The following is a 24,616-nucleotide window of genomic DNA, read 5'->3' on the forward strand; positions in this document are numbered from 1 at the left end:
CCCAAAGTGCACACTTCATTTTGCTGATTCAAAAAAGCTTAAATAACAACTTTTCAAAAAGAAGGATGCATTGTGCATGAAGCGTACACACTGATTTAAGACAGTCCCAGCTTCAGAAATATTCATTTTATAAAGTACACCTTAAAATAGGGAAAATATGGATTACATATTTGTTGACTATAATATATGTATATATAGCCAACAAAGGGTGGTTTTATCAGTACGGCCTAGTATTTTTGCTGAAACTAGGAGCTCAAAGCAGGAATCCTTTCCTCACTCCACTTGCATACTACCAGTGATGGGGTGCTCACTGCCTCCGAACACAATCACTTTCACTGTGGGAGTTGGTTCTCAGCGCTTTGTCATCTCCACGTTCTGCCCTTGGAGCCAGGCAGGGTTACTATTGCTCCCACCTCTGCCCCTCTGAGTCTCTTCTTCAAAGTCATTATCTCCCATTCCTCACTGTCCTTTGCTCTTGTTGTCCGGCCGCTAAGTCATGTCCAACACTTTTGTGACTCTATGAACTGTAGCCCACCAGGCTCTTCTGTCCATGGGATTTCTCAGGCAAGAATATTGGAACGGGTTGCCATTTCCTTCTCCATGGGCTCTTCCCGATGCAGGGATCGAATCCATGTCTCCCGTACTCGCAGGCAGACTCTTTACCACTGAGCTACCTGGCATGCCTCTCGCTATCCTTTGCCCCTCCACAAACTGCACTCTGGTCTCTCCTGTACCCTCAAAAGTACAGCAACCAGAACTGAACCCAACCTTCCAGTTGTCACCTCTCTCATCCTCAATCTATACCACCAGAGATGCTGCCTGAGGTCACATTAGATTGGGGGCAGCCATCTTAACATGGGATTGTACTGAAACTTCAGCCAAAACCTTTTTTATGCAAAATCTTTTCATTTTACATCCACCCCTATTCTGTTTTACTTCAGGGGGTTTAGTCTTTCCTTTCACCTGCTTTAGGTGCTTTTGAACCCTGCTGCTGCTGCTAAGTCGCTTCAGTCGTGTCTGACTCTGTGCGACCCCATAGACGGCAGCCTACCAGGCTCCTCCATCCCTGGGATTCTCCAGGCAAGAACACTGGAGTGGGTTGCCATTTTCTTCTCCAGTGCATGAAAGTGAAAAGTGAAAGGGATGTCACTCACCAGTGTCCGACTCTTCGAGACCCCAAGGACTGCAGCCTACCAGGCTCCTCCATCCATGGGATTCTCCAGGCAAGAGTACTGAACTGGGGTGTTATTGCCTTCTCCATTTGAACCCTAGTATGGTCATTTAAAATACCAGTCACTGGAACTTCGTTGGTGACCCAGTGGCTAAGACTCTGCACTCCCAATACAGAGGGCCCACTTTCTATCTCTGTCAGGGAACTGGATCCCATGTGCCACAACTAAGATCCACCTCAAATAAATAAATGTTAAAAAAAAAAAAAAAAACAGCTCCTGGACCTAGTTTTAAGTCATTTGCAAATCGAATAAGCATGCTTTCTGCACTATTACCCCCACTGTTTACAGAATGCTGCATGGTGACCTCACCCAGCCAGCCAGTGGCTCTGGGACTGAGTTACCTCATCTACTAATGAAAAGTGAAGAGGCGATCTCTAGCACTAGAGTTTGTGTACAGTGTGGGAGATGCTATGCCAAGCCTTTAACCTTAATTAACCTCGATGTTGATGACTCACCAATTCTGTGAGGGAAACATTATCATCCTCCCCATTCTGCAGATGAGAAAAACAAGGCTTTGCCGGATTTGAACCTGGTTCTGTCTGGGACCCAGTCCAGTGCTCTCAGCCCCAGTGGTGCATTGCCTCTTCAGAGAGCTGGACCTTTGATATGATGCAGAATAGAGCCATTTGGGCCCCCAACAGCGGTCTTCTTATAAGTTATTAAACAGCACTCCTAGGGCACCCCTTCAAGACCCCCAAGTCCCACGCATGGATCAGAAGCAATATAGAGTTGAAAGTTGAAGGGGAATTCAGCAAGGAATAGCAAATGCTTCAGTTAGGACATGTGTGTATCTATGAGTCTGTAAGGGTGTCTGTGGAGGTATCTGTGTGGGTACCGATGATCAAAGACAAATGATGGTCACAGAAAAATAGCCCCCTGCCTCTCCTCTTTCAATATGCCTTCAGAGTGAGGTGGAGTAAAAAGCTTCAAGAATGACTGACTGAAATGAAGGTGTTTGTCAGCTTGGTGGAATCGGGACGCTTGGCGTCAGAACTTCAGGCAGGTTTTTGTAAGTAAATAAAGTGATGCTTCTTACACACCTGAGTTGGTCTGGGAGTCAGGCCCACCATGCCCCAGAACCAGAGCTACATGGCCTCATTCCATATTCCCAACAGCCCTTGGAAAAGATGCTATTTTCAGAGGTCTGCTGTGAAGCTAAAAGGTTTTAATCTGCAAGTGAGAGGCTCCCCCCAGAACCTACAGGGACAGTGCTTCACTTCACATTTGTAGTTTCTAAGGGGTGCCCCCGCCTAAACTGAAGAAACTTCAGGCCCTACCGAACCTCCTCTTTTTGTTTTCCCCATTTTGTAGATGAAGAAAGATGTGGCAGAGAGATGTCAAGCAAGTTACCCAAGGTGTCAGGGCCGGAAGTCAGTGAGTCAGGATTTAAACTCTTAATCCCCTCAGATGAATCAACCAGGGCTTGAGTTTTCCCAGGGGATTCGTGTCTTTAAACGCAATACTAGCTTCTGTTTCAGGTTTTGTATTTTTTTTTTTTTTTTTTAATTTTTATTTATTTATTTGGCTGCTCTGGGTCTTAGTTGTAGCATGTGGGATCTAGCTCCCTGACCAGGGATCGAACCTGGGCCCCCTGCACTGGGAGCTCAGAGTCTTAGCCACTGAACCACCAGGGAATTCCCTGGGTTTTGTATTTTAATCGACTAAGGAATCGTTTGTACGGACTTCCACTGACTCAGTGGCTAAGACATCATGCTTCCAATGCAGGGGTCCAAGTTCAACCTCTGGTCAGGGAGCTAGATCCTGCATGCCGAAACTAAGGCCAGGTGCAGCCAAATAAACATTAAAAGAAAGAAAGAAAGAGTCTGTATTGTTTAAAGGGAACGGCTTGAGAGACAAGAGGGCTTGTCAAATAGTGACTTGCAGTTATTCAGTCCTCTTATCACTTGGCTGAACACAGACAGCTCCTGGTGTAGCTTTACCTATGAAACGATTTTAAATTGTTTTTATTACAACAAAAAATTTATAGACTATACCCATGAGAGAAATCACTGGTTAAAGACAAAAATCCTAAAAAACAAAATTTGATGCTTAAATAGAAATAGAAGTTAATAGGGAAAAACTATTAATGAAATATTTCTGGGACCAGTGGTTAACATTCCAGCTCCCAATGCAGGGAGCATGGGTTCCCTGGTCAGGGAACTAGATCCCACATACCTGCAGCTAAAGACCCTGACATAAAAGATAAATAAATGAAAAAGAAAATATGTCTACAAATTCCTCTTGTCTACACAATGCTTACATCTGATCACAATTCTCAACTGTTATTTGGTAAACACTGTTGGGACCACTAAGTATCCATCATGATAACGAAATTGGGCCCCTACCTTACACCTGCACCAAAACTAATTCCAAAACATTTTTTAAAAAACTATATATGTGGGAATTTCCTGGCAGTCTAGTGGGTAGAACTCCACACTTCTTCTGATGGAGGTCCGAGTTCGATCTCTAGTTAGGGAAATAAGATCCTGCAAGAAGTACCACTTGGCCAAAATAAATTTAAAAAAATAAAAAATTTAAATAAAAGTATATATATATATAAAAATGTGTTAGAAAAATGGGCAAATTTGTGTCATAATCTTAGAGTGGAAAAGGCCTTCTTAGGTATCACAGAAAACCCCTAAACCATAAAAGAAAATGATCTGTTTCTCTACACAAAATTGAAAAAGTTTTCCTGAGTTAAGGAGAAAAGAAACACATATACAAAGTCAAATGACAACTGACTAATGGGAAAGGAAAATATTTGAAATCTATTACAAAGAGCTAATTTTCCTTATCTGTATGTAAAGCGCTCCTATGAATCAATAAGGATAAAAGACCAATAATTCAATAGAAAAATAGGCAAAGGATATAAACAACTGGCCACCCCTCAAAGTCCAAATCTGCCTTAAATGTAAGAAAAGAGAACCTTCGTCTTCACTTACAAATAAGTGAAACACAGTGAGGTACTATTTTGCATCTACTCGGCTAGCAAAGATCAAGTGTCTGGTGACCGCGCTGGGACAAGGATATGGTGACATGGGCCATTTTCATCCTTGCCAGTGGGAGGGCAATGGTACAGTATATATGAAGAGCAATTTAGCAATATTTTTCTAAAGGTCAGTGCTCACACACCCTTTGTTATGGGCTGAATTGTGTCCCCCACCACCAAATTTACATGCTGAAGTCCTAATCCTCAGGACCTCAGAATATGACACTGTTTGGAAACTGGAACATTACAGATGGAATTAAGATGAGATCATACCAGGTGGAGGAGGCTTCTCATCCAATATGACTTTTCCTCTTATAAAAAGGAGAGATTTGGACACAGACATACGCACACAAGAAGAATGCCATGTGAACATCAAGGCAGGAATGAGGCGATGCAGCTGCAAGCCGAGGGACACCAAAAAGTGTCAGCAAGCCACCAGGAACCACAGGAGCGACCTGGAACAGACGTCCCCGACAGCTCTCAGGAGGAGCCAAAAAGTGTCAGCAAGCCACCAGGAACCACAGGAGCGACCTGGAAGAGAAGTTCCCCGACAGCTCTCAGGAGCTACCCCGCCCCTATCTGATCGCAAACATCCTGCCTCCCAAACTGTGAAATACATTTCTCCTGCTTGACTACTCAGTTTGTAGTACTTTGTTGCAGGAGCCTAGCACACTAAAGCACTCATTTTATTTTATTTTATTTTATCTACTTATGTTTGGCTCCCCTGGATCTTCGTTGCCGTGTGCAGGCTTTCTAGTTGCGGAAAGTGGAGGCTACACTGTAGTTTCAGCGCTCCAGCTTCTCATTGCGGTGGCTTCTCTTCTTGTGGAGCACCGTTCTCGGGCAGGAGGGCTTAGGTAGTCGCGTCTTTCGGGCCTAGCTGTCCTGAGGCATTTGGAAGCTTCCCAGTGAAAGTGAAAATGAAGTTGCTCAGTCGTGTCCAACTCTTTGTGACCCATGGACTGTAGCCTACCAGGCTCCGCCATCCATAGAATTTTCCAGGCAAGAGGACTGGAGGGGTTGCCATTTCCTTCTCCAGGGGAGCTTCCCGACCCAGGGATCGAACCTGGGTCTCCCTCATTGCAGGCAGGCGCTTTAACGTCTGAGCTACAAGGTAGTTGGGAGCCTCCCAGACCAGAGGTCAAACCCGTGTACCCTGCACTCGCAGGCAGATTCTTAACCACTGGGCTACCAGGGAAGTCCCTAAGACATTCTTTCACCCAATAAGATGAATTCATCCTGCTTTGTATTTGCACAGTTGCAACGTGGTGAGCAGATGGCTGTCTACTTGCTGTGCTGTTTGTATAGCTAAAGGTCAGAAACAACCTAAATGTCTATCAGTCACATATAGCCAAATAAAGGATGGCACATTCTTACAATGGAAGCTTCTTCAGCTGAAAATTTTTTAGTAATGAGGCAGCATAACACATACTGATTGGAATTATCTCAAAGGTCTATTAGGAAGTGAAAAAAAAAAAAAAAAACAAGGTGCAGTTGGTTATAGAGAGGGCCTCTTCTGTATAAAAATAAAGAGAAACAAAGTAGAAGGTATGTGAGCAAATATATGCTTGTAGCTACACAGATTCTATCTGGAAAGATACATAAGGAATTGCTAACTTCAGCTGTTCCAAAGATTGGAATCACTTTAAGGACCATGGAAAGGAGATTTGGGTTCTACTCAAAACACACCTGTACCAGGACTTCCCTGGTGGTCCAGTGGCAAAGACTCCAAGCTCCCAATGCAGGGGGGAAGGGTTTGATCCCTGGCTAGGGAACTAGATCCCACATGAGCAATGAGAGATTCTGCATGCCACAACTAAGACCCAGCACAACCAAAATAAATAGATAAACATGTTATTTTTTAAAAGTAAAAGGTCTCATTAAAAAAAAGCACACCTGTACGTTTTGAATCTTTTACACTGTTTATGTAACACCTGTTCAAACAAACAAACAAAATAATCTATGCACAACATCAAGATGCCTCTAGTACTTCGAAAACCACAGGAAAAAGAGAAAATATAGCCATTTTAGCTTTTCATCTTTCAAAATAACAGCTATTCATACCTGAAATGGTTTATTTGAGGAGATGATATCTTTTCTCTTATCTCTTCATTTGGAAACAAGGCATAAAATGTGTTTTGAAAATAACCAAACAGATCACAAAAATTGAAGCACAAGATGCAAAAATTCTAAACTCCTCTGTATTGAAAACAAATATATTTTTTAATTCATAGCATGTAGTTAAATTTCAATATATAATGACAATTTCAGCATACATTCAGTCTCCAAACCAAGACTAACAAGATATTTTCAATGCATTTGTCTGTAAATCTCAATTTTTCCCCACAAAATTAATTTAAATTCTATTAAACAGTTGGCATCATTTATTAAATAGGAAAGGATCCAAAGTAGCAACAAATCTTGTTAAATATAAACTCTCTAATACAATCTTTAGAATCAGATTGATCTAAAATAAATTTTCTCAAAATATCTCTTCATCTTGCAGAAAAATGAAATTATCTTCTTTATTCAAAAAAGGGTTTGCGAGGTCACTGATCACTATGAAAACAATTTGAGTGTTCAAAAATGTTGAGAAATGTAACCTGGGCTCATTGTGTATGGTTGTGTAAGCTGCGAACTGTACAACTCCAGGAGATGCCATTCAGATCATAATTCAAATTGTGCAGTGCACTGCCTGTGCAACTGGGCATATCAATCCTGTGGCTACTGAAAACAATGGGGACCATGGAAGGGTTTCGAGGAAGGAATTGTAGGTGTCAGAGCTGTGGTCACATAGATTGGGAGGCCAGAAACTCATGCATGCAACCTCCCATCTCTCCAGACTAGCCTCCCTTTTGGAAGCTCTGGCAACAGAAATAACCGAAGTTTTCTCTGAGCCTCAGAGCCTTGGTTTTCCTAAGGTTGGGTGGGGAGGACCATCTGCCTGGGTTGAGAATCACCTCCTTCAAATATACAACTCAAAGTCCTCTTTAATCACTTTGCAGCTTAGAAGCAAGGCTAGAAAAAGGGGCCCCTCCATGCCCTTCATTTCACTCCTACCCTAAAGGAGGCAGAGGTGACTAGCACAAGGGGACAGATGGAGGCAGCTGACCCTGAGTGACATTCAGGACATTTGGCTTCTGGGACTAGTTCTACCCCCGCCTTTCTGTGTGATCTTGGCAAATCTTTAAGCTTCTGGGCTTCTGCCTCCTTATTTACAGCATGAAGAGGACTACTGCCATTCTTTCTCTGCCTTTTGGAAAAACAGAAAAAAAGGAAAAACAAAGTCATGATTTCACAGGAAATGCACAGAAATTCAAGCATTCCAATTATTATCATTAAACATCAAGAATGAGTCTGGAGGCTCTACCAAGCAGCTATAAAACCTCAAGCAAATCTCATGACCTCCCTGGGCCTTCGTTCTACCATGTACCAAGGAAATCAACCCTGAATATTCACTGGAAGGGCTGATGCTGAAGCTGAAGTTCCAATACTTTGGCCACCTGACTCAAAGGGCCAACTCATTGGAAAAGACCCTGATGGTGGGAAAGATTGATGGTAAGAGGAGAAGGGGATAACAAAGGATGAGATGGTTGGATGGCATCACTGATTCAACAGGCATGAGTTTGAGCAAACTCCAGGAGATGGTGAAGGACAGGGAAGCCTGGCACACATGCCGCAGTTCATGGGGCAGCAAAGAGGCAGACACAACTGATCGACTGAACAACGAACAGCAGAGGTTGAATTGGATCAGCAGTTTGCTGATCTTTTCACCACCATTTTATTATTTCCAAACCACCCCCACAGACCTCATACTTTGTAAGATTTTATCCCCTAAGCTGTATTTGAAGTGAAGCAAAGTGAGTCACACAGTCCTGTCCGACTCTTTGCAATCCCATGGACTATACAGTCCATGGATGGAATACTGGAGTGGATAGCCTTTCCCTTCTACAGGGGATCTTCCCAACCCAGGGATCGAACCCAGGTCTCCCTCATTGCAGGTGGATTCTTTACCAGCTGAGCCACAAGGAAAGCCCAAGAATACTGGAGTGGGTAGCCTATCCCTTCTCCAGTGGATCTTCCCGACTCAAGAATTGAACAGAGATCTCCTGCATTCCAGGCAGATTCTTTGCCAACTGAGCTATCAGGGAAACCCCAAGCTGTATTTAGATAATTATTATATACTTAAGAGCTATTAAGCAATTATTGTTACCATCATAAAGGATATTTTTGGTTGTGATTGACAGAATTTATGGACTTATACAGATAAAAAGTCTAGAACTTGGAATAGCTTCAGGCAAGGCTTGATCCAGCAGCTATTACTAAGGACCAGGTTCTTCCAGTCTCTTGTCTCTGCCTCCTCTGAAGTGTCACAAGGTGGCTTTCAGAAACTCTTGGGACTACTTGCTTTTATCATGTGTGACCAGTAAGAAACAGAGAGCCTGCTGCCCAGTTAACACAAGGAAAAGACGCAGGATTGAGATTCATTGTCCTGGTTGGCCTGATTTGGATCACGTGACCTTTCCTGACCAATTACCATAGTCTAGAGGATAAGATACATTGATTTGCTTAAGCCAGTTAGGACCTGCTGCTGGAATGGGGCCTTTTGTTTGTTTGTTTTTAATAATTTTTTATTCAGCTTTTTATTTTGTTTTGGAGTATGGTCAATTAACAATGTTGTGACAGTTTCAGGTGGACAGCAAAAGGATTCAGCCACACATGTACATGTCTCCATTCTCTCCCAAACTGCCCTCCCATCTAGGCTGCCACATAACATTGATCAGAGTTTGCTGTGTTATATAGTAGGTCTTTGTTAGTTATCTGGAATGGGGTCATTTCTAACCAGATCACATGGCTGGGAAATTCCCAGCACTATTAGGAAGGGGGAATTGGGCAAAGTGTGCTGGAGAGACACCAGCCAGTTTCCTGTGGCAAGTTTATAAACCAGCGATATCTCAAACAGCCCATCAGAACTTCTGACCAGCATGCGAGCTGCACATTAGTGACTTCCAGGGCCTTGTGAACTGGTCTCAACCACAACCCCATAAGTGGGTGCCCACACTGGCCACGTGAACAGACGTCTACCTAGCTGTGGTTAGACCTGGCCCAAATGCAAATTCATCTTTGAAACTTCTAGTTCTCTACTCCCACCCAGACCTTCAGAGATGGCTCAGGTGGAGGCCCAGGTGAACCCCAGACTCCCCAGTTCCCAGTCTATGCCTGTTTTTTTCAGATACAAGGGGACATTCATGAGCTGGACTTGACAAAGAGGATGAAACAGTGATGCCCACAGCAAAACATGCCCAGAAGTACCCCGGTTGCCTGGCTCACTGAATCACCACAGGTTTACCAACATCTGTGCGAGGACCTGTCCCAGGGACCTGTCAGTGGGGTGGGAGGCAGTGGCGCCCCAGAGTATTACGGTTCGGTATGCAAACACAGTGAGGTGGACAGCAAAGGACAGGAACAGGCCCTCCCCAGCCCGGGCCACAGGGCATGAATGTCCACACAGGAGGGTAAGCACCAGGACCCCTCAGCCTAGCCCAGCCTCTCCTGGCCCGAGGGAAGCTAGTTCTGGTATCTTCAAGAATACCACCAAAGTTGTCCCCCCCCCAGGAAAGACTGGGGAGGGTTCAACCACAGGACTGGAGACCCAAGCCTCTGCACACCGTCAGGGTCTTACAGGATTCTCTCTGGCCCTTTCCCTGCAATGGCTCTGGTGTCCGGGAGGAGTAGGCAGTGGGGAGGGGGGACAAGCCAGATCACGCTTTTTGCCTACCTTCAGCTCGGTCTCTTTCTGGAACTTCAAAACCAGGGAGGATTCACTGGTTAAGGGAGCACATGATGAGGCCAAAGGAGTCCCCTGCAACAGCTCCCTCCAACAGACACCTGAATAAGACCACTCCTTTGAACAAGACATTGCCCTTATCGGGTCCTTAAGTAAGTCACCAGTACTTCTGAGCACCTGTGTAGGTCTGACCTCCATTGTGTCTGGCAAAGGGGCCCAGGGATGCCTGGAATGGAGAAAGCCTGGCAGCCTTTCTCAGCTTTGCTGAAATTAACCTGCCATGTGGCCAGATGCAAATCTCTTTCCTGCTTTGTCTTTCCATCTATAAAACCAAGATTCTGGGCTAACCAGTCTCTTTGGGGCTTTCCAGCTCTAACTGTCCAGAATGTGAGCATTCAAGGTTCAGAAAAGAGGGAGCAGGGGGTGGCTGCAGTGGGGGAAGAGGGGTGGCAGGGGAACGGTCTGGCCAGGGCCTCATTGACCAAAGGGCTCTATGCTTAGACTTTGGAGGCTATCTCCAAATGATAATACTCAACCACAGGAGAGACAGACAGACAGACAGACAAACAGATACCAACAGACGTGAACAAACCCTTCTGAACTTCTTACCAAAACAGACCACCTACAGTACCCGTGAAATTAGGGTGTGTTTTTTTTAATAAATTTTTAATTTCAGATTTAATTTTCAATTTACAGAGGAACTGCAAAGATAGTACACAGAGTTCCCTCATCTCACACCACTGTGGTACATTCGTCAAAGCCAGAAAAAAAAGCCAACATTGGTACATCTCTATTAACTAAAATCCAGACCCTGGGACTTCCTTTGTGGTCCAGTGGTTGACACTCTACACTTCCAGTGCTATAATCCCTAGTCAAGGAAACGAGATGCTGCATCCCATGTGGTACAGCCGGAACAAAAACAAAAATGTCCAGACCTTACTTGGATTTTACCAGCTTTTCCATTAATGCACTCCCTGTTCCAGGATCCAACCAGGAGCCACCCTGCATCCATCTGGGGTGTCTCCTTGTGTTCTCCGACCTGTGCCTGCTTCTGTGTCTCCGAGCTTTTTGAGATCTTTTCCAGTTTTGAGGAGTCCTGGTCAAGTATTTTGCATAATATCCTTCAATCAGCGTTTGAGGACTTCCTTGTTGGCACAGTGGTTAAGAATCTGCCTGCCAGTGCAGGAGACATAAGAGATGTGGGTTCAACCCCTGGATTGGGAAGATCCCCTGGAGAAGGGCATGGCAACCCACTCCAGTATTCTTGCCTGGAGAATCCCATGGACAGAGGAGCCTGGCAGGCTACAGTCCACAGAGTTGCCAAGAGTGGGACATGACCGAAGCAACTGAGCTCACACGCACCTCATCACCTACTGACGGGGGCACATGATAGGGGGGTAACTTCCATCCCTCGGTCGAGGTGGTATCTGCCAGGTGTCTCCGCTGTAAACTTACTATTGTTTCCTCTCCTAACTCTATTATTTAGAAGTCACCAAGCCCAGTGTGGGGCTTCCCAGGCGGAGCTCGTGGTAAAGAACCCTGTCAATGCAGCAGACATAAGAGATGCAGGTTTGATCCCTGCTTTGGGAAGATCCCCTGGAGGAGGGCACAGCAACCCACTCCAGTATTCTAGCCTGGAGAATCCCTTGGACAGAGGAACCCAGTGGGCTACAGTCCATAGGGTCGTCAAGAGTCAGACACGGCTGAAGTGACTTAGCACACATACATGCAAGCCCAGTGTGCATTCAAGCGAAGAGGAAGGGACAATTAACCTGGAGGAGTGAGAACCTCCACATGTTATTTGGAAGATTTGTCTCTCCTCCTCCAGTTAATTATTTATCCAACAATTTATTTCTATCAGTGCTAACTCAGAGATATGGATTTTTATACTCTGGGTTACAACCAAACACTCAGTTACCCATTTTATTGCTCTAATTGTTGCAGCTTTGGCCATTGGGAGCTTCAAGCTCCTGAGGCCCTGTGACACACCCTTATCCTTTTGAGTTTGGACCACTTCCTAACTCTGGCACCACAGGATGCTCCAAGCTCACTTTTTTCCCTGTCCCAGCCCCAAAATCAGCCATTTCTCCAAGGAAATAATACATTTTTAAAGACAAATCCTCCAATTGTCTTGTCAGTAGTCCAAATACATTGCACTGAATTTGAACAGGTGATGAAAGAGTTAATTTGCTCAATGAAATGTTAAAACATACTTCAATTTTTATAGCTGGAGTGTGACAAGTCTTTTTAAAGTATATTAGGAGCCTCAAAACATTGGAGGGAACTGGCCCTTTCTGCATTTCCAGGAGGCCCTGTGGAACTGAACCTCTGCAGCCCACTGCCAAGGCTTCGCAGCAGCCTGCCCACCCTTCCTAGAGCATTGATCTAGCTCCTGTGTCATTCCCAGACGGAGCTGCCCAGTGAGCTTCCAAGAAAAAAAAAATCATATTTGGTCCAGCCTCTCTTCTTCATTTCAGGTGGGCTCAGTTGCTCAGTCGTGTCCAACTCCTCATGACCTCATGGACTGTAGCCCACCAGGCCCCTCTGTCCATGGGATTTCCCAGGAAAGAATACTGGAGTGGGTTGCCATTTCCTCCTTCAGGGGATCTTCCCAAACCAGGGATCCAAACCTCAGACTCCTGTGTCTCCCACATTGCAGGCAGGTTCTTTACCCGCTGAGCCATTGTGGGGGAAAGTTTCCAAAGGCCAAGGTAATTCCTGGGACCTTTCCCTCTCCAGCCTCTCCTTGTCCCCCACCCATGGGTGACCAGTCCTGAACCTCTGCAGACCCCACCCAGGCTGGCCAGGTGGCAGGAGAGCAAGAAGGCTCCAGGAAGGAAGTTGGCAAGATAGGTGTGCAAAGAATGGTTGGGGGAGGGAGAAAGGCTGGGCACATTAGATCCAGAGGGCTCCTGGGGATTGAGGCCATTCCAGCTACAACTGGAGCAGGGTTTCCCCAGGAGCAGTCCTGGGTTCTGCAGAACAGAGTCAGCTTCTTGGGAAAGAGCTGCCTTCATGAGCCGGAAGAGAGCGAGACTGCGGCTCACTCTGGGAGGACACAGAGCTGCGTGACTCATCGCCGCCCAGTACTGCCGGCTCCCTCTGGCACAGTGCTGGGGAGCACGGGGCCCAGGAGTACAGGCGGAGTCCCATCCCAGTCCTGGCCCAGAAGGCGGTCCCTGGCCAGCGATTAGAATCCAGCACGTAGGGACAGAGGCAGGATGCTGTGGGGGCACCGAGGAGGAAGCAACTCAGCACCAAAGGAGTCTGGGCAGGCCTCACAGAGGAGGTGACATCATCAAAAAGAGGAATAGAATTGGTCAGGCAGCAGCAGGGAGGGAAGAAGGGGAGGGCACTCCTGGCCAAGATAGGAGATGCAAAGGCACGGAAGTGTCTGCACAGCGTTGGCACAGTGCCCACCACCCAGTGAGTACTCCATAAATGCCAGGCATTATCGCTGTGGTTGGTTTATCTTCATTATGGTTATTAACCTGGACTCATTACTTAATATTTTTACTACCATAAAGGAGTTACTACAATGAATAAATGTCTAACTATACTGCACTTTTCACTGAACTTTTCTCAACTATAAAAGGGGCTGTTGTGAAGATTAGGTCTAAGGCACACACAGCACTGGGCAGGAGTGGTGGTGAGCAACATCTGAGGCGGCTTCATTTTCTCCCTCTCTTGGAGGCCAGCCCCTGGGGTTGCTGTGCCCGGGAGGCACAGAAGAAGAGGTATTTGGGGGGGGGTTTAAAGGTGACCAGTCAACAAAGCAGGGACTTGGCTAGGTGGAGTCATTGGGGGTTTCAAAAGCGACAAAGGTGTCACCTGGAGCCCTGGAATAGGAGCTCCTGGCCCTGGATGCAAGTCTTTTCAGCTGGAACAAGGCAGGTTGTACCTGCCTTTCTATTCTGACAAGGTCCTGATTTCAGAAGAAAACTGTACCTGGCCCTGGGTGGGGCCCCAGTTCTGTGTGTACCTGTTCCAGTCACGCTGTACCTGTTGAGTGTTCCTGATTCTCAATGTGAAAAGTTACTTGCCTGAGTGTACCTGTCTTGATAACTATGGCTCTGCCTCCAACCGTGTGTGAACCAAACTGTATACTCTGTTCACTCGATCGTCCCGGACTGTTCCTTCTGCACACTTAGGTCTGAACGTACGCGGACCTGTACACTTGGTCCGCCCGTGACTGACTCGATGTGCGTACCTGCTTTGGCCCGGGCTTACCTCACGCCTTGCGAGCCGTGCACTCCTGCCCTGCAGATCTCCCCACCGCCAGGGCCCAGAGGTTCAGAGGAAGGGGCTGCGGCCCACGCCCCCGCCCCCATCCCAGGCCGGGCCGGCGGCTCTGGGGCAGCGGGGGCGGGGCCGGAGGCCAGGGCGGGGCGGGGCGGAGCGGCGCGGGGGCGGAGCAGGAAGGGGCGGTGGCCGCTCCGCCCCTCGCCGCCCGAGCCGGCTCTCGGCTCTCGCCTCCCCTGCCCGGCTTCCGCGTCACGGTCCCGGGCGCCACCTGCCCGCCCACTCGCCCCGTATAAAGTCGCTGGCGGCCTGGCCCCCGGGACTCGGCCCCATGGAGACGCCGCCGGCCGCGGCTGGCGCACGGCAGGGTGAGGCGCTCGCGGCTGGGAGGGGGAGCAGGCCTCCGGGGCCGGGGGAGGAGGGGGTGGGAAGGGCTCGAGCTGAGACCGACCGGAGCAGGAGGGACGTGGGGCCAGTCCACTCCGGCCTTGCCGATCCCCGGGGCCTCCTCCAACTTTGCCCAAGTCGGAGGATCCTGGGAGACCGAGGTCCGGAGTGGGAATCGGGCGAGAGCGAGGTTCTGGGCCGCGTCACCGAGCCCGGAGGCCAACCAGAGTTTCCCAGCAACTTTTCTCGCTGGTGGGTCGCCCTGGAAACTTCCCCTCCCCCGGCCCGGGAGTCCGGCCACGGGCCCCGCGCCTCCCGGCCTGGGCTTCGAGCAGTGGGCAGACGGACGCGAGGAGGCGATGGCTTCAACGGGGAAGCCCCCGCCACCCCCTTCCAGCGCACTTCCAACCCAGCGGGTTTCCACATGAGAGCCCCGCCCCGTTTGCCGTGGGGGCGCGGTCAGGTCCTCGGAGGCCTCCCACGATTTCTGGGTCCCCTGGTTGGCGGGTGTCGGGGGTGGGTGCTGGGGATGGGATGGGAGGAGGGGTAAGACTGCCCAAGTTCAAATCCTTGCGTCACCAGCTAACAGCTGGATGACCTTGAGTACGTTCTTAATGTCTGTAGCTGAACTTTCCTCCTTCATAAGATGGGAGTGATGCTCTCTAGCTGGGAAGGCTTTTGAGAGGATAATATAGGTAAAAGGCCAAGATGGCTTTGCATACTGCCACCCATATTGTTGGATGGAGAGGGAGGGACAGGAAAGGAGGTGAGCAGGAAATCCAGTCCCATCCCTAACCCTCCTGGTTGTCCTACAGGAGCTGTGAAAAGTGCCTTCCACCAATCTGAGCTGTGAGTGGCCAGTGAAGAGAGGCCCAGGCAGGAAGCCAGCCCCACCATGAGCCTGTGGGAACTTGAAGACCGCCGCAGCTGCCAGGGGACCCCCAGGCCGGCCCAGGAGCCCACGGCCGAGGAGGCAACGACTGCAGAGCTGCAGATGAAGGTTGACTTCTTCCGGAAGCTGGGCTACTCATCTGCTGAGATCCACAGTGTCCTGCAGAAGCTGGGCGTCCAGGCAGACACCAACACAGTGCTGGGGGAGCTGGTGAAACATGGGTCAGCGGCCGAGCGGGAGCGCCAGGCATCGCCGGATCCCTGCCCTCAGCTGCCTCTGGTCCCTCGGGGTGGGGGCACCCCCAAGGCTCCCACCGTGGAGACTTCTCCACCCGAGGAAGACAAGGAGGGCAGTGACCTGAGACCCATAGTCATCGATGGGAGCAACGTGGCCATGAGGTACATGTCACTTCTGTGTCCAAGACCGTGGCCTCTGGCCGGGATTGGTGGCCATGTCTCTACATCTCTTATAGAGGGGACTTCAGGAAGGAGTTTGGTCTCTTCTCTAGACTGGTCTAGAGGAAGGGAAAGCCCTTTATGAAGGTCCTACTGTGTGCCAGGAGTCTCCCTTAATCCTCACAGCTTCTTGGAAGTGGGTTTTAGGGCTGTTTGAGGGGGCTTAAAGAGTTACTCTGGGGCCCACTTCTCATAAGTGCTGTAGCAAGGATTCGAACTCAGATCCTTCTGACTCCAGAGCTGCCTTATGCTCTCCATGAGGGATCAGACTGTGGGCTCCAGCTTATTCACATAGGAGCCGCCTTCCTCCTCTATGAGATGGGGCTCACCACCCTTCAGGTGGTGCTTGTGAGGAATGAATGCCTGGAACCTGGAGAGAAGGGCTTGTTCATCATTGGTAGTTGTTATCGTTACTGTTATTCAGGGTCTGGGACTGCTGGGGCCTTGTTGTCTCAGACCTGGGCTCGCGTGGAAGCCGGCCCAGCTACTAAGGCCTTTGCAGCTGTGACCAAGAGTAACCTTGAGGATCTGGCGACATCAGGGGTGTGGTCGGGTGGCTTGATGCTTTGGCTCCAGGGGCTTGATGACTTGGGTCGCCTCTGCTTCTGCTGGAGCCACCTAGGCTAGACTGGGCTCTCAGGGTCCCCCAGGGACCAGAGCTAGGCCTGGGCCCCAGTAGCCATCCCCACCTCTTCCCCTATGCAGGCTCTCATGGGGGGGCGGGGGAGTTGGGGGGGGGTGCTGCTGCTGACTCCAGAGAACCCAGACCTCCCTTCCATTCATCCCTGCCCTCTGGCCTCACTTTCTCCCTGTCCTTTCAAGGCAGGCTGGTGAGTCAGGGCTGGGTGTCTAGTTCATAAGGAAAAGTTCCTGCAGGTGCGGATGGGGAGACCCCAGACACGGGTGTGGAGTGGGAAGGACTCCTTCCCCCGCCTCCCTGAGGGCTCTCCCAGGTGGGCTTCATGAGGCCTCTGTCCTCTTCCTGCCCCCCATCTGCCCCTCCCATACCTGGCCGAGCTCAGCTGTCTGCCTGGGCCCGGCCTAGCTCAGTAGATATGCAGGTGGCCCTCCTCCAGCCACTTCTGGGTCTGTTTTCCCATCTCTGAAATGGTTTGAGCCTAGGTGGAAACTGAGGCAAGCTGGCATCCACAAGCCCACAGCAGCTGGTCACCCTACGTGCTTTGAGAGTTGGGGGACCCCTCTCGGGCTGCAGTAGCAGTTGACTGGGTCAGGAGTTGGGATCCCTTAGCGACTCCCTCCTCTGGGGGGCGTGGGCCGGAAGGCTGAGCCCTGGGGCAGCCATGTGCAGTGTGTGTTTGTATCCTGGCCGGAGGAGGAGGAGCCGGGCAGGGGGAGGGGCAGGTGGTGGAAGGCCTGGCCAGAGGCCGAGCCGCTCGGGGTTTTCTGAGCTGGGGCAGTAGCAAAAGGGGAATTCCAGCCTCTAGCTTCCTGTCTCAGCTGCTGCTGGGTTCCTACCCTCCTGCCCCCTCCCGCCCCAGGGCAGGCGGGCCAGCCCCTACCATATGCAAATCGTGGGGAAATTCACCTCTTGTTTCCTTCTAAGGGAATTTTTCTCCACTTGCTGGGCCCAGCCCAGGCAGATCTTTTCACCTGGGTAGCCCTGCCCTCTACCCAGGGTGGGAGTCTGGAGTCTCCAGCAGAAGCACACGTCGTCTAGTGTCTCCTTAGGCTGAGGGGCCCTGACTTTCTGGGCCAGCAGGATTGCGGTGAGGGTGAGAGGATGTCTGGTTCTCCTCTGCCAGCAGAGCTTCCTCCCAGGCAGTGAGAAGGACTGAGGTTAGCTGCAGACAGGCGCTCCTGGCTTGGGAGGGCAGGATCTGGGCTTGACTCGAGGGACCGCCACACGTGCTCGACTTCTGCCAAGAGTAAGGCTCTGTTCGACTGCTTAAGGAATATCCTGGGGACTGGGACGACTGAGAGCAGACTTGTCCCCTGCTAAGGTTTCTGATTCCCATAAGCAGTGCTCTGTCCCGGAAGCCCCAGTGGACCCCGAAGTCCCAGGGCTTGTGGGTGCTGGCCTGGGAGGGGGCGTGTGCAGGTACACACATGTGCGCAGAAGGCGGCAGGAGGATGGGGAGCTGTCAGGACACCCCACCTGGGGCCCTGACAGAGGAGCAGGAGTTTGCCAGATGCATGATTTTCCCTGTTCCCAGCCTGCCCCACCCACTGAACCCTTTTGTTCAAACTCAAGTTTGGAAGTTGTTGGGTTTTTTTTTTCCCTCTCCTAAAGAACCTTAGCTCTCCTGTTAGGGGTCCGAAGGCAATCCGATGTGGGTTCCAGTTCGACCTCTTACCAGTAGCCAGGGAACTTTAGATGCATCTCAGAGCCTTGTAAGGATGAAGCCAAGGAGCTATGCCATGCACCTGGGCTTGGTGCCTATGCATTCAAGCCTGCTGTGAGGGCTGTCATTTGTCTTTGTATGATCGGGCATCAGCACCCGTAGGGGTTAAGAGCACAGCCTCTGGGTGTGCATCCCTGTTTGACCATCGCTACTTGTGATGCTGGCAACTGGTTGCCCTCTGTGGACCAGTTTCCTCACCTGAATAAAAGGGCAAAGGTCCTCTCATGACAGTCCCCTCCTCAGAGGCTTACTGATGATTCAGTACTGAGCACAGGGATCAGGGCCTGGCTCACAGCTCTCAGTAAATGTTAACTTTTATTATTACAAGTGGGCTGGCGGATGGCAGTGAGGAGGCCCCACCTGGCAGGGATGAGCTCTGCCTTCAGGTTGGACTTTGCCTGACTTACAATTTACAGAGACCTTCAGCCCTGGGAGCCCCAGCCTCACTCCTCGACAGTCTCCATGCCCGCCCAACCTCCCTTTCTATTTCTCTTGGGGCTCAAGCTGTCGCCCGCCGCCACCGCCCCCCCCCAACCCAAACCCACCCACAGGATGTGGTCGGCCATGGAGTTGCCTCTTTTGCGTAATGCTTATTCTGTTTTATTTGCCAAATATGAGTCTGAGTTGTTCACTGAGGGGCAGGGGCTGTTGGGGAGGGAGGCCCATCTGGCCCCTTCCCATCCCCTCGCCTGGTCCTGGAGCCCTGCCATGACACCCAGTATTACCTGGGAGGCCCCGTCCCTTCCTGTGAAGCCAGATGGAACCTCCACTTTGTTGGACTGTCTTTGGCCTCAAGCAGACAGGACCATTGTCCCACTGACAGAGGGCCCTTCTGAAGGAGGCTGCGGTCCCTCAGGCCCATTTTTCAGGTAGAGAAACTGAGCCAGGGCCACCTCAGGGCTTGCTTCTGGATCCAGCCGCGTTTGGACGGGCTGAGGTCTGGTCCACAGCCCATGGCAGGGGGGAGGTGTCCCCTCTCCCAGCTCGGCTGCTGGCAGAGTCCCCAGAGGCTTCCAGACCCGTCTTTTGGCCTCGGGTCACGCCCTCCTGGGAGGGGTGAGGCGCTCGGTCTAGGGAATCAGGGCAGTGGGAGGGAAAGCATTCTCCCTTCACTTTCACACTGAAGGCCCTGTGGCCGCCTCCTGCCACGAACTGAAGGTTGACTCGAGGCTCCCCGCTCACCCTTCTCAGTCACACTCCCAGCCGTTTGAGCAGGCCTGAACTCTAATCCAGCTTTAATCCAGAGCAACCTGGCTTCTCCTCCCCAGCTCCCACCCACAGCCCTGCGAGCCGGCAGGGGAGGGGTGGTGACTCAGTCCGCCTGTGGACATCTGGGTCCCTGTGGTCCCAGCGCCTTTCCCCCACCCCCAGGTGTGTTGTAAGCGGCCTGACCCTGCCCCACGTGGGGAGCAGGTGCTGCCAGATTCCTGGGCGTCTCCTTGCTGTCTGTTGGGAGAGGAACCTCGGGAAAAAAAAAGCCCCAGGTCTGGTCATCACAGCCTGTGTGGGAACCAGCAGTGAATACAGGCACTGGAGCTCCAGCCAGAGGGCGGGGGGCCAAGCCCAGCGGCTCCACCAGCCAGGACAGGGGCTGGAGGGCAGCCCGCCTCCCTCCTGTGCAGGCCAAAGCAACAGCAGGCTGACCCTGCCCTCCTCTCCTCCCCAGCCATGGGAACAAGGAGGTCTTCTCCTGCCGGGGGATCCTCCTGGCAGTGAATTGGTTCCTGGAGCGGGGCCACACAGATATCACCGTGTTTGTGCCGTCCTGGAGGAAAGAGCAGCCTCGCCCAGATGTGCCCATCACTGGTGAGTGGCACCTCGGATGGGGTGCGGTCTCACTGCGGTTCTCCTCCAGAGAGACCCTTTAGGTGTGAGCAACAGCTTCCAGGCCCCAAGCAGGAACCAGCATTTCTTTCCCTGGCTTTTGCTGTCTTCAGCATCCCTGCTCTGAACAGTGGTCCTTGGCAGTCACCCTGGGCAGCCTCTACCTTTGGGTAGTGGGCACCTCCCTCACCTAATGGTGGCCGGCTCGCGCCATATCCCCCGTGGCACAGGGTCGGGTGATATAGCGGCCAAGTCCCTGGCCTCTGTAATCCCGGCTCAGTCCCTTCTGGCTAGGCCACTTGCCCCTCATCTGAGACACGGGATGGGGTGAGGGCTAGATAACTTTGCGGGGTGGGTATCAGCATCACAGCAGTTAATCTGCCTAAGTGCTCAGCAGAGCGCCTGGCACATAGTGGATGCCAGCTGCTGGCACGTAACGGATTCCGGCTGCTACCATTGCTCCTACACAAGCTCCTGACCTTTGTGGGGAGAGCCTAGGTTTGTTTCTCTGGACGTCTTGATGTGGGGGCAGGCTGGCTAGGGTTGCCCGTTCCAGGAAAAGAGGCCCCTTCTGGGTGGGTCCGTCAGTCCTGGCTGAGACACTCATCTGGCCTCAGCTCAAGCCGGAACTCGTTGCCAGATACCCCTAGGACAGGCTGGGCATGACCAGGGCTGGCGTCCATGGGGGAGGAGGCAGCCCAGCTTCTCTGGCCAGCCTGTTCTTGGGGGTTCGAAACGAGGCGCCAGGCCCAGCAAGCTGGGGGGGTTGTTGGCCTCCACAGAGCCCCTTCCTGCTCCCATGACCCTGGGGTTGAGAGCCTGGCTACTGGGCTCAGGGAGCCATGCGGGGCTGGCGGCGAGTCCAGGCTGGGCCCTGACCTGCGTGCACCCTGCTGCCTCCCAGACCAGCACATCCTGCGGGACCTGGAAAAGAAGAAGATCTTGGTGTTCACGCCATCACGGCGGGTGGGTGGCAAGCGGGTGGTCTGCTACGATGACCGCTTCATCGTGAAGCTGGCCTTTGAGTCGGACGGCATCGTGGTCTCCAATGACACGTACCGGGACCTGCAGGGCGAGCGGCAGGAGTGGAAGCGCTTCATTGAGGAGCGGCTGCTCATGTACTCCTTCGTCAACGACAAGTATGTCCCCCCACTGCCGGAGGGGCTCAGGGGAGGCACCAGGCCGGGGCGGCTCTGTGGCTGAGCCGTGTGGCCTTGGGCCTGGGCAGCTCCGAGTGCAAAATTGGCAGGACCCCACAGGGGAGCAGCCAGGCTGGGAGAGGGCTAGGCTTTCTGGCTTAGGGGCTGGGTCAGGAGCCTTTGGGACAGGATGTGGTCAGTGCTTCAAGACAGTCTCTCCAGTTCCCAGCCCCGAGGCTCTGACCAGAGGCCAGTGGATGCAGCCTTAGAGCCAGACTTCAGGCCTCAGCAAGCTCCCAGCAAGAGAGTCACCCCTGACTGTGGCCCTCTGGACTGGGACCTTCTCCCTGCCTCGGGACAATCCCCCCAGAGCCTGGGGGACCCTACTGGGTGGACACTAGCTTTCGGAGCTGCCCCCTCTTCGTCCGAGTGAGGCTCCCTGTCCAGCCCCTCCCCAGCACTGGGAAGTCCCCCATCACCTCTCCCCCGTCCTCTGCAGGTTCATGCCCCCTGATGACCCTTTGGGCCGTCACGGGCCAAGCCTGGACAACTTCCTGCGTAAGAAGCCACTCACGGCAGAGCACAGGAGGCAGCCGTGTCCCTATGGTAAGAGCCTGGGCCCCAGCCTCCCGGGCCATTCTCACAGCATCCCCTGATCTCTCGCCCAAATCAGCCTGCACCTGTGTTCTTTCTCTCAGGGATCCCCTACCCTCACCCCACATTTCTTGGACTGGCCCTTCGGTCTCCCACCCCTTGGTTCTAGGTGAAGGTGAAGCTGAAGTTGCTCAGTCGTGTCCGACTCTTTGCGACCCCATGGACTGTAGCCTACCAGGCTCCTCAGTCCATGGAATTTTTCAGGCAAGAGTACTGGAGTGGGTTGCCATTTCCTTCTCCAGGAGATCTTCCTGACCCAGGGACCGAACCCGGGTCTCCTGCATTGCAGGCAGACGCTTTACCGCCTGAGCCGCCAGGGAAGCCCTGGTTCTAGATCCCCCCTGAATTCTCTCCCAGGGAGGAAATGCACCTACGGGATCAAGTGCCGATTCTTCCACCCTGAGCGGCCAAGCCGGCCCCAGCGCTCCGTGGCCGACGAGCTCCGCGCCAACGCCCTGCTGCCGCCCTCCAGGGCCTCGAGCAAGGACAAAAGCGGCCGGCGGCCTTCACCCTCCTCTCAGCCCGGCTCTCTGCCAACAGAGCAGGAGCAGTGCAGCCCGGAGGGAAAGAAGCTGGGGGCCCAGGCGTCCCCAGGAACCCCCCGGGAGGGCCTGATGCAGACCTTCGCCCCGACAGGCAGGAGCCTCCCTCCTAGCGGGAGCAGTGGCGGCAGCTTCGGGCCCTCGGACTGGTTCTCGCAAACCCTGGACTCTCTCCCCTACGCCTCCCAGGACTGCCTGGACTCGGGCATCGGCTCCCTGGAGAGCCAGATGTCAGAACTCTGGGGGGTTCGTGGAGGGGGCCCTGGCGAGCCGGGCCCGCCCCGGGGCCCTTATGCCGGCTACCGCACCTATGGGGCAGAGCTCCCCGCCACCCCGGCCTTCCCGGCCTTCAGCCGGGCCCTGGGTGCCGGCCACTTCAGCGTCCCCGCTGACTACGCGCCCCCGCCGGCCACCTTTCCACCTCGGGAATACTGGTCTGAGCCATACCAGCTGCCCCCGCCCACCCCAGGCCTGCAGGAGCCCCGGGTGCCCGGCCCAGGAGCTGACAGGGGCCCCTGGGGTGGGGCAGGCAGGCTGGCGAAGGAGCGAGCCAGCGTGTACACTAAGCTGTGTGGCGTCTTCCCCCCACACCTGGTGGAGGCTGTGATGGCACGCTTCCCGCAGCTCCTGGACCCCCAGCAGCTGGCCGCCGAGATCCTCTCCTACAAGTCCCAGCACCTCAGTGAATAAAGCTGGCCCAGCCGCCTCGGGGGCAGCACCTCCGAGAGCTGCCAGGCTGGGCCGTGGGCCCTTGAGCAGCCTGGCACTGAGGCCTACCACAAGAGGCTGGACAGAGGGAGGACTCAAGTAGGGAAGGAACCCCAAACCAAAGATCCTGTAGGATTGCTTCTGGCCCCTCCAGCCGCCCCCGGCCCAAGGGCTCAGGAGTGATCAGCCTGTTGATACACATTGTATCTGTAGTTTCAGGAGACGCTGCCAGTAACGGCTGTCAGTCCGTGGCTGAGGCCCAAACCCTCCTTTCTCTCAGAGGGCGGGGAGGGAGGCAGGGGGGAGCAGAGGCCTGGGCTGGGGGCCCTGTGCACGGCCCCCCCACCTCCGCCCCGCCCCTGGGACGCCGGCTTTGGCTGGCTCGTTGGGCACCGTGTGCCCGCCCTCCGTGGGCTCTCCTCTTAAGCCAATGAGGCCTCATCCGCGCTCTCCGTGCGGTACGCGGCTTCATGTTAGTAAGCAAGATGCTTCTTAATAACCCACCTCCGTCCCACTCTGTGCTCCTGTCCCCCGTGCCTGCGGGGGTCCAGGGCAGTCTGTCCTACCCTCTCCGCCCCACCTTCCTCTATATTCAGAGCCGTCTCGCCCTTTCCCAAGAGCGGGGGGACACGTATACATGTGTGTACAGGTGTAAAACGTTAAATATTTTACACGGAAAGCCCTTGCCTCTCTTCACACTTCAATAAAGTACAATGTGAGTGCTCTAAGAGGTGATGGTCTTTGTTGCTCGGGGGTGGAGCTGGCTTCTGGGTGACGGAATGTCAGCAGGTGGGCACCCCGGATCTGCCTCCACACCCGCTCTCTGACCCTTCTCTGAAGGAAGGTTGCTGAGCTCCACGGAAAGCGCTCTGTCCCTTGGGGCAGAAGTATCCTTCCCGAGGCTTGGGTCAGGCCCTGGGAGGAGGTGGCTGTGGACACATGGGCAGGGAGTCAGGAAGCAGCAGCGTAGAGCTTGGAGTCCTGAGGCTACAGCGTGGGGGAGAGGTGCTACTGGGGAAGCTGGGAGGTGGGGCAGGCTGTCCCCTTTCCTCTGCCCTGCGACCAGGCCAAGTGTTCCAGGAGAGCCTGGGGAGTGGCTCTGGGGCTCAGCTCTGCCCTGTCCTCCCAGATGTTGCGCTGCTCCAGGCGAGGAGCCGAGTAGGAGGCCCTGGGGCAGAACCGTCCTGAAGAGGCCCTGGCAGGGTAACCCCCAAGCAGGAGGTTAGGGGTTCTGGCCCCAAACCCAAGAATAGGCTCTGCCACCATGTATGTCCCCTGGGTCTGAGTTTCCACATCTGTGAAGTGGGGATGGTGATGCCTGCCTTCCAGGCTTGTACCTTACAGAGAGGACGTGAGCCCATGCACACTGGTGCTCACTAAAGGGCCTCCGTTGTGCTCACC

At 52.7% G+C, this 24,616-nt stretch overlaps 1 protein-coding gene and 1 long non-coding RNA gene across 2 annotated transcripts; one reads left to right on the forward strand and one right to left on the reverse strand.

The window, feature by feature from the left end:
* Positions 1-6,120: 6,120 nt before the first annotated feature.
* LOC105603244 (uncharacterized) lies at positions 6,121-14,362 on the reverse strand. The gene is made up of 2 exons (XR_001022319.3): positions 14,240-14,362; positions 6,121-7,474 (listed from the first exon to the last, which is right to left on the reverse strand). It is a non-coding gene; the product is annotated as an uncharacterized LOC105603244 (long non-coding RNA).
* Positions 14,363-14,571: 209 nt separating this feature from the next.
* ZC3H12A (zinc finger CCCH-type containing 12A) lies at positions 14,572-23,943 on the forward strand. The gene is made up of 6 exons (XM_015091865.3): positions 14,572-14,619; positions 15,454-15,928; positions 20,015-20,154; positions 21,077-21,311; positions 21,811-21,917; positions 22,323-23,943. Exons 2-6 carry the CDS (start codon positions 15,534-15,536, stop codon positions 23,195-23,197), a joined length of 1,752 nt encoding a protein of 583 aa, XP_014947351.3. The 5' UTR covers positions 14,572-14,619; positions 15,454-15,533; the 3' UTR covers positions 23,198-23,943.
* The last annotated feature ends 673 nt before the right edge of the window (positions 23,944-24,616 follow it).

Source organism: Ovis aries, chromosome 1, assembly GCF_016772045.2.
Source record: "Ovis aries strain OAR_USU_Benz2616 breed Rambouillet chromosome 1, ARS-UI_Ramb_v3.0, whole genome shotgun sequence".
Lineage (NCBI taxonomy): Eukaryota > Metazoa > Chordata > Mammalia > Artiodactyla > Bovidae > Ovis > Ovis aries.

Excerpts from the sequence above, each read along its gene's own strand:
- ZC3H12A (XM_015091865.3), top strand. The coding sequence starts at position 15,534 with ATGAGCCTGTGGGAACTTGAAGACCGCCGCAGCTGCCAGGGGACCCCC. Across the intron at positions 15,929-20,014 it reads GGGAGCAACGTGGCCATGAG|CCATGGGAACAAGGAGGTCT; the intron begins GTACATGTCACT and ends TCTCCTCCCCAG. Across the intron at positions 21,312-21,810 it reads TACTCCTTCGTCAACGACAA|GTTCATGCCCCCTGATGACC; the intron begins GTATGTCCCCCC and ends CGTCCTCTGCAG.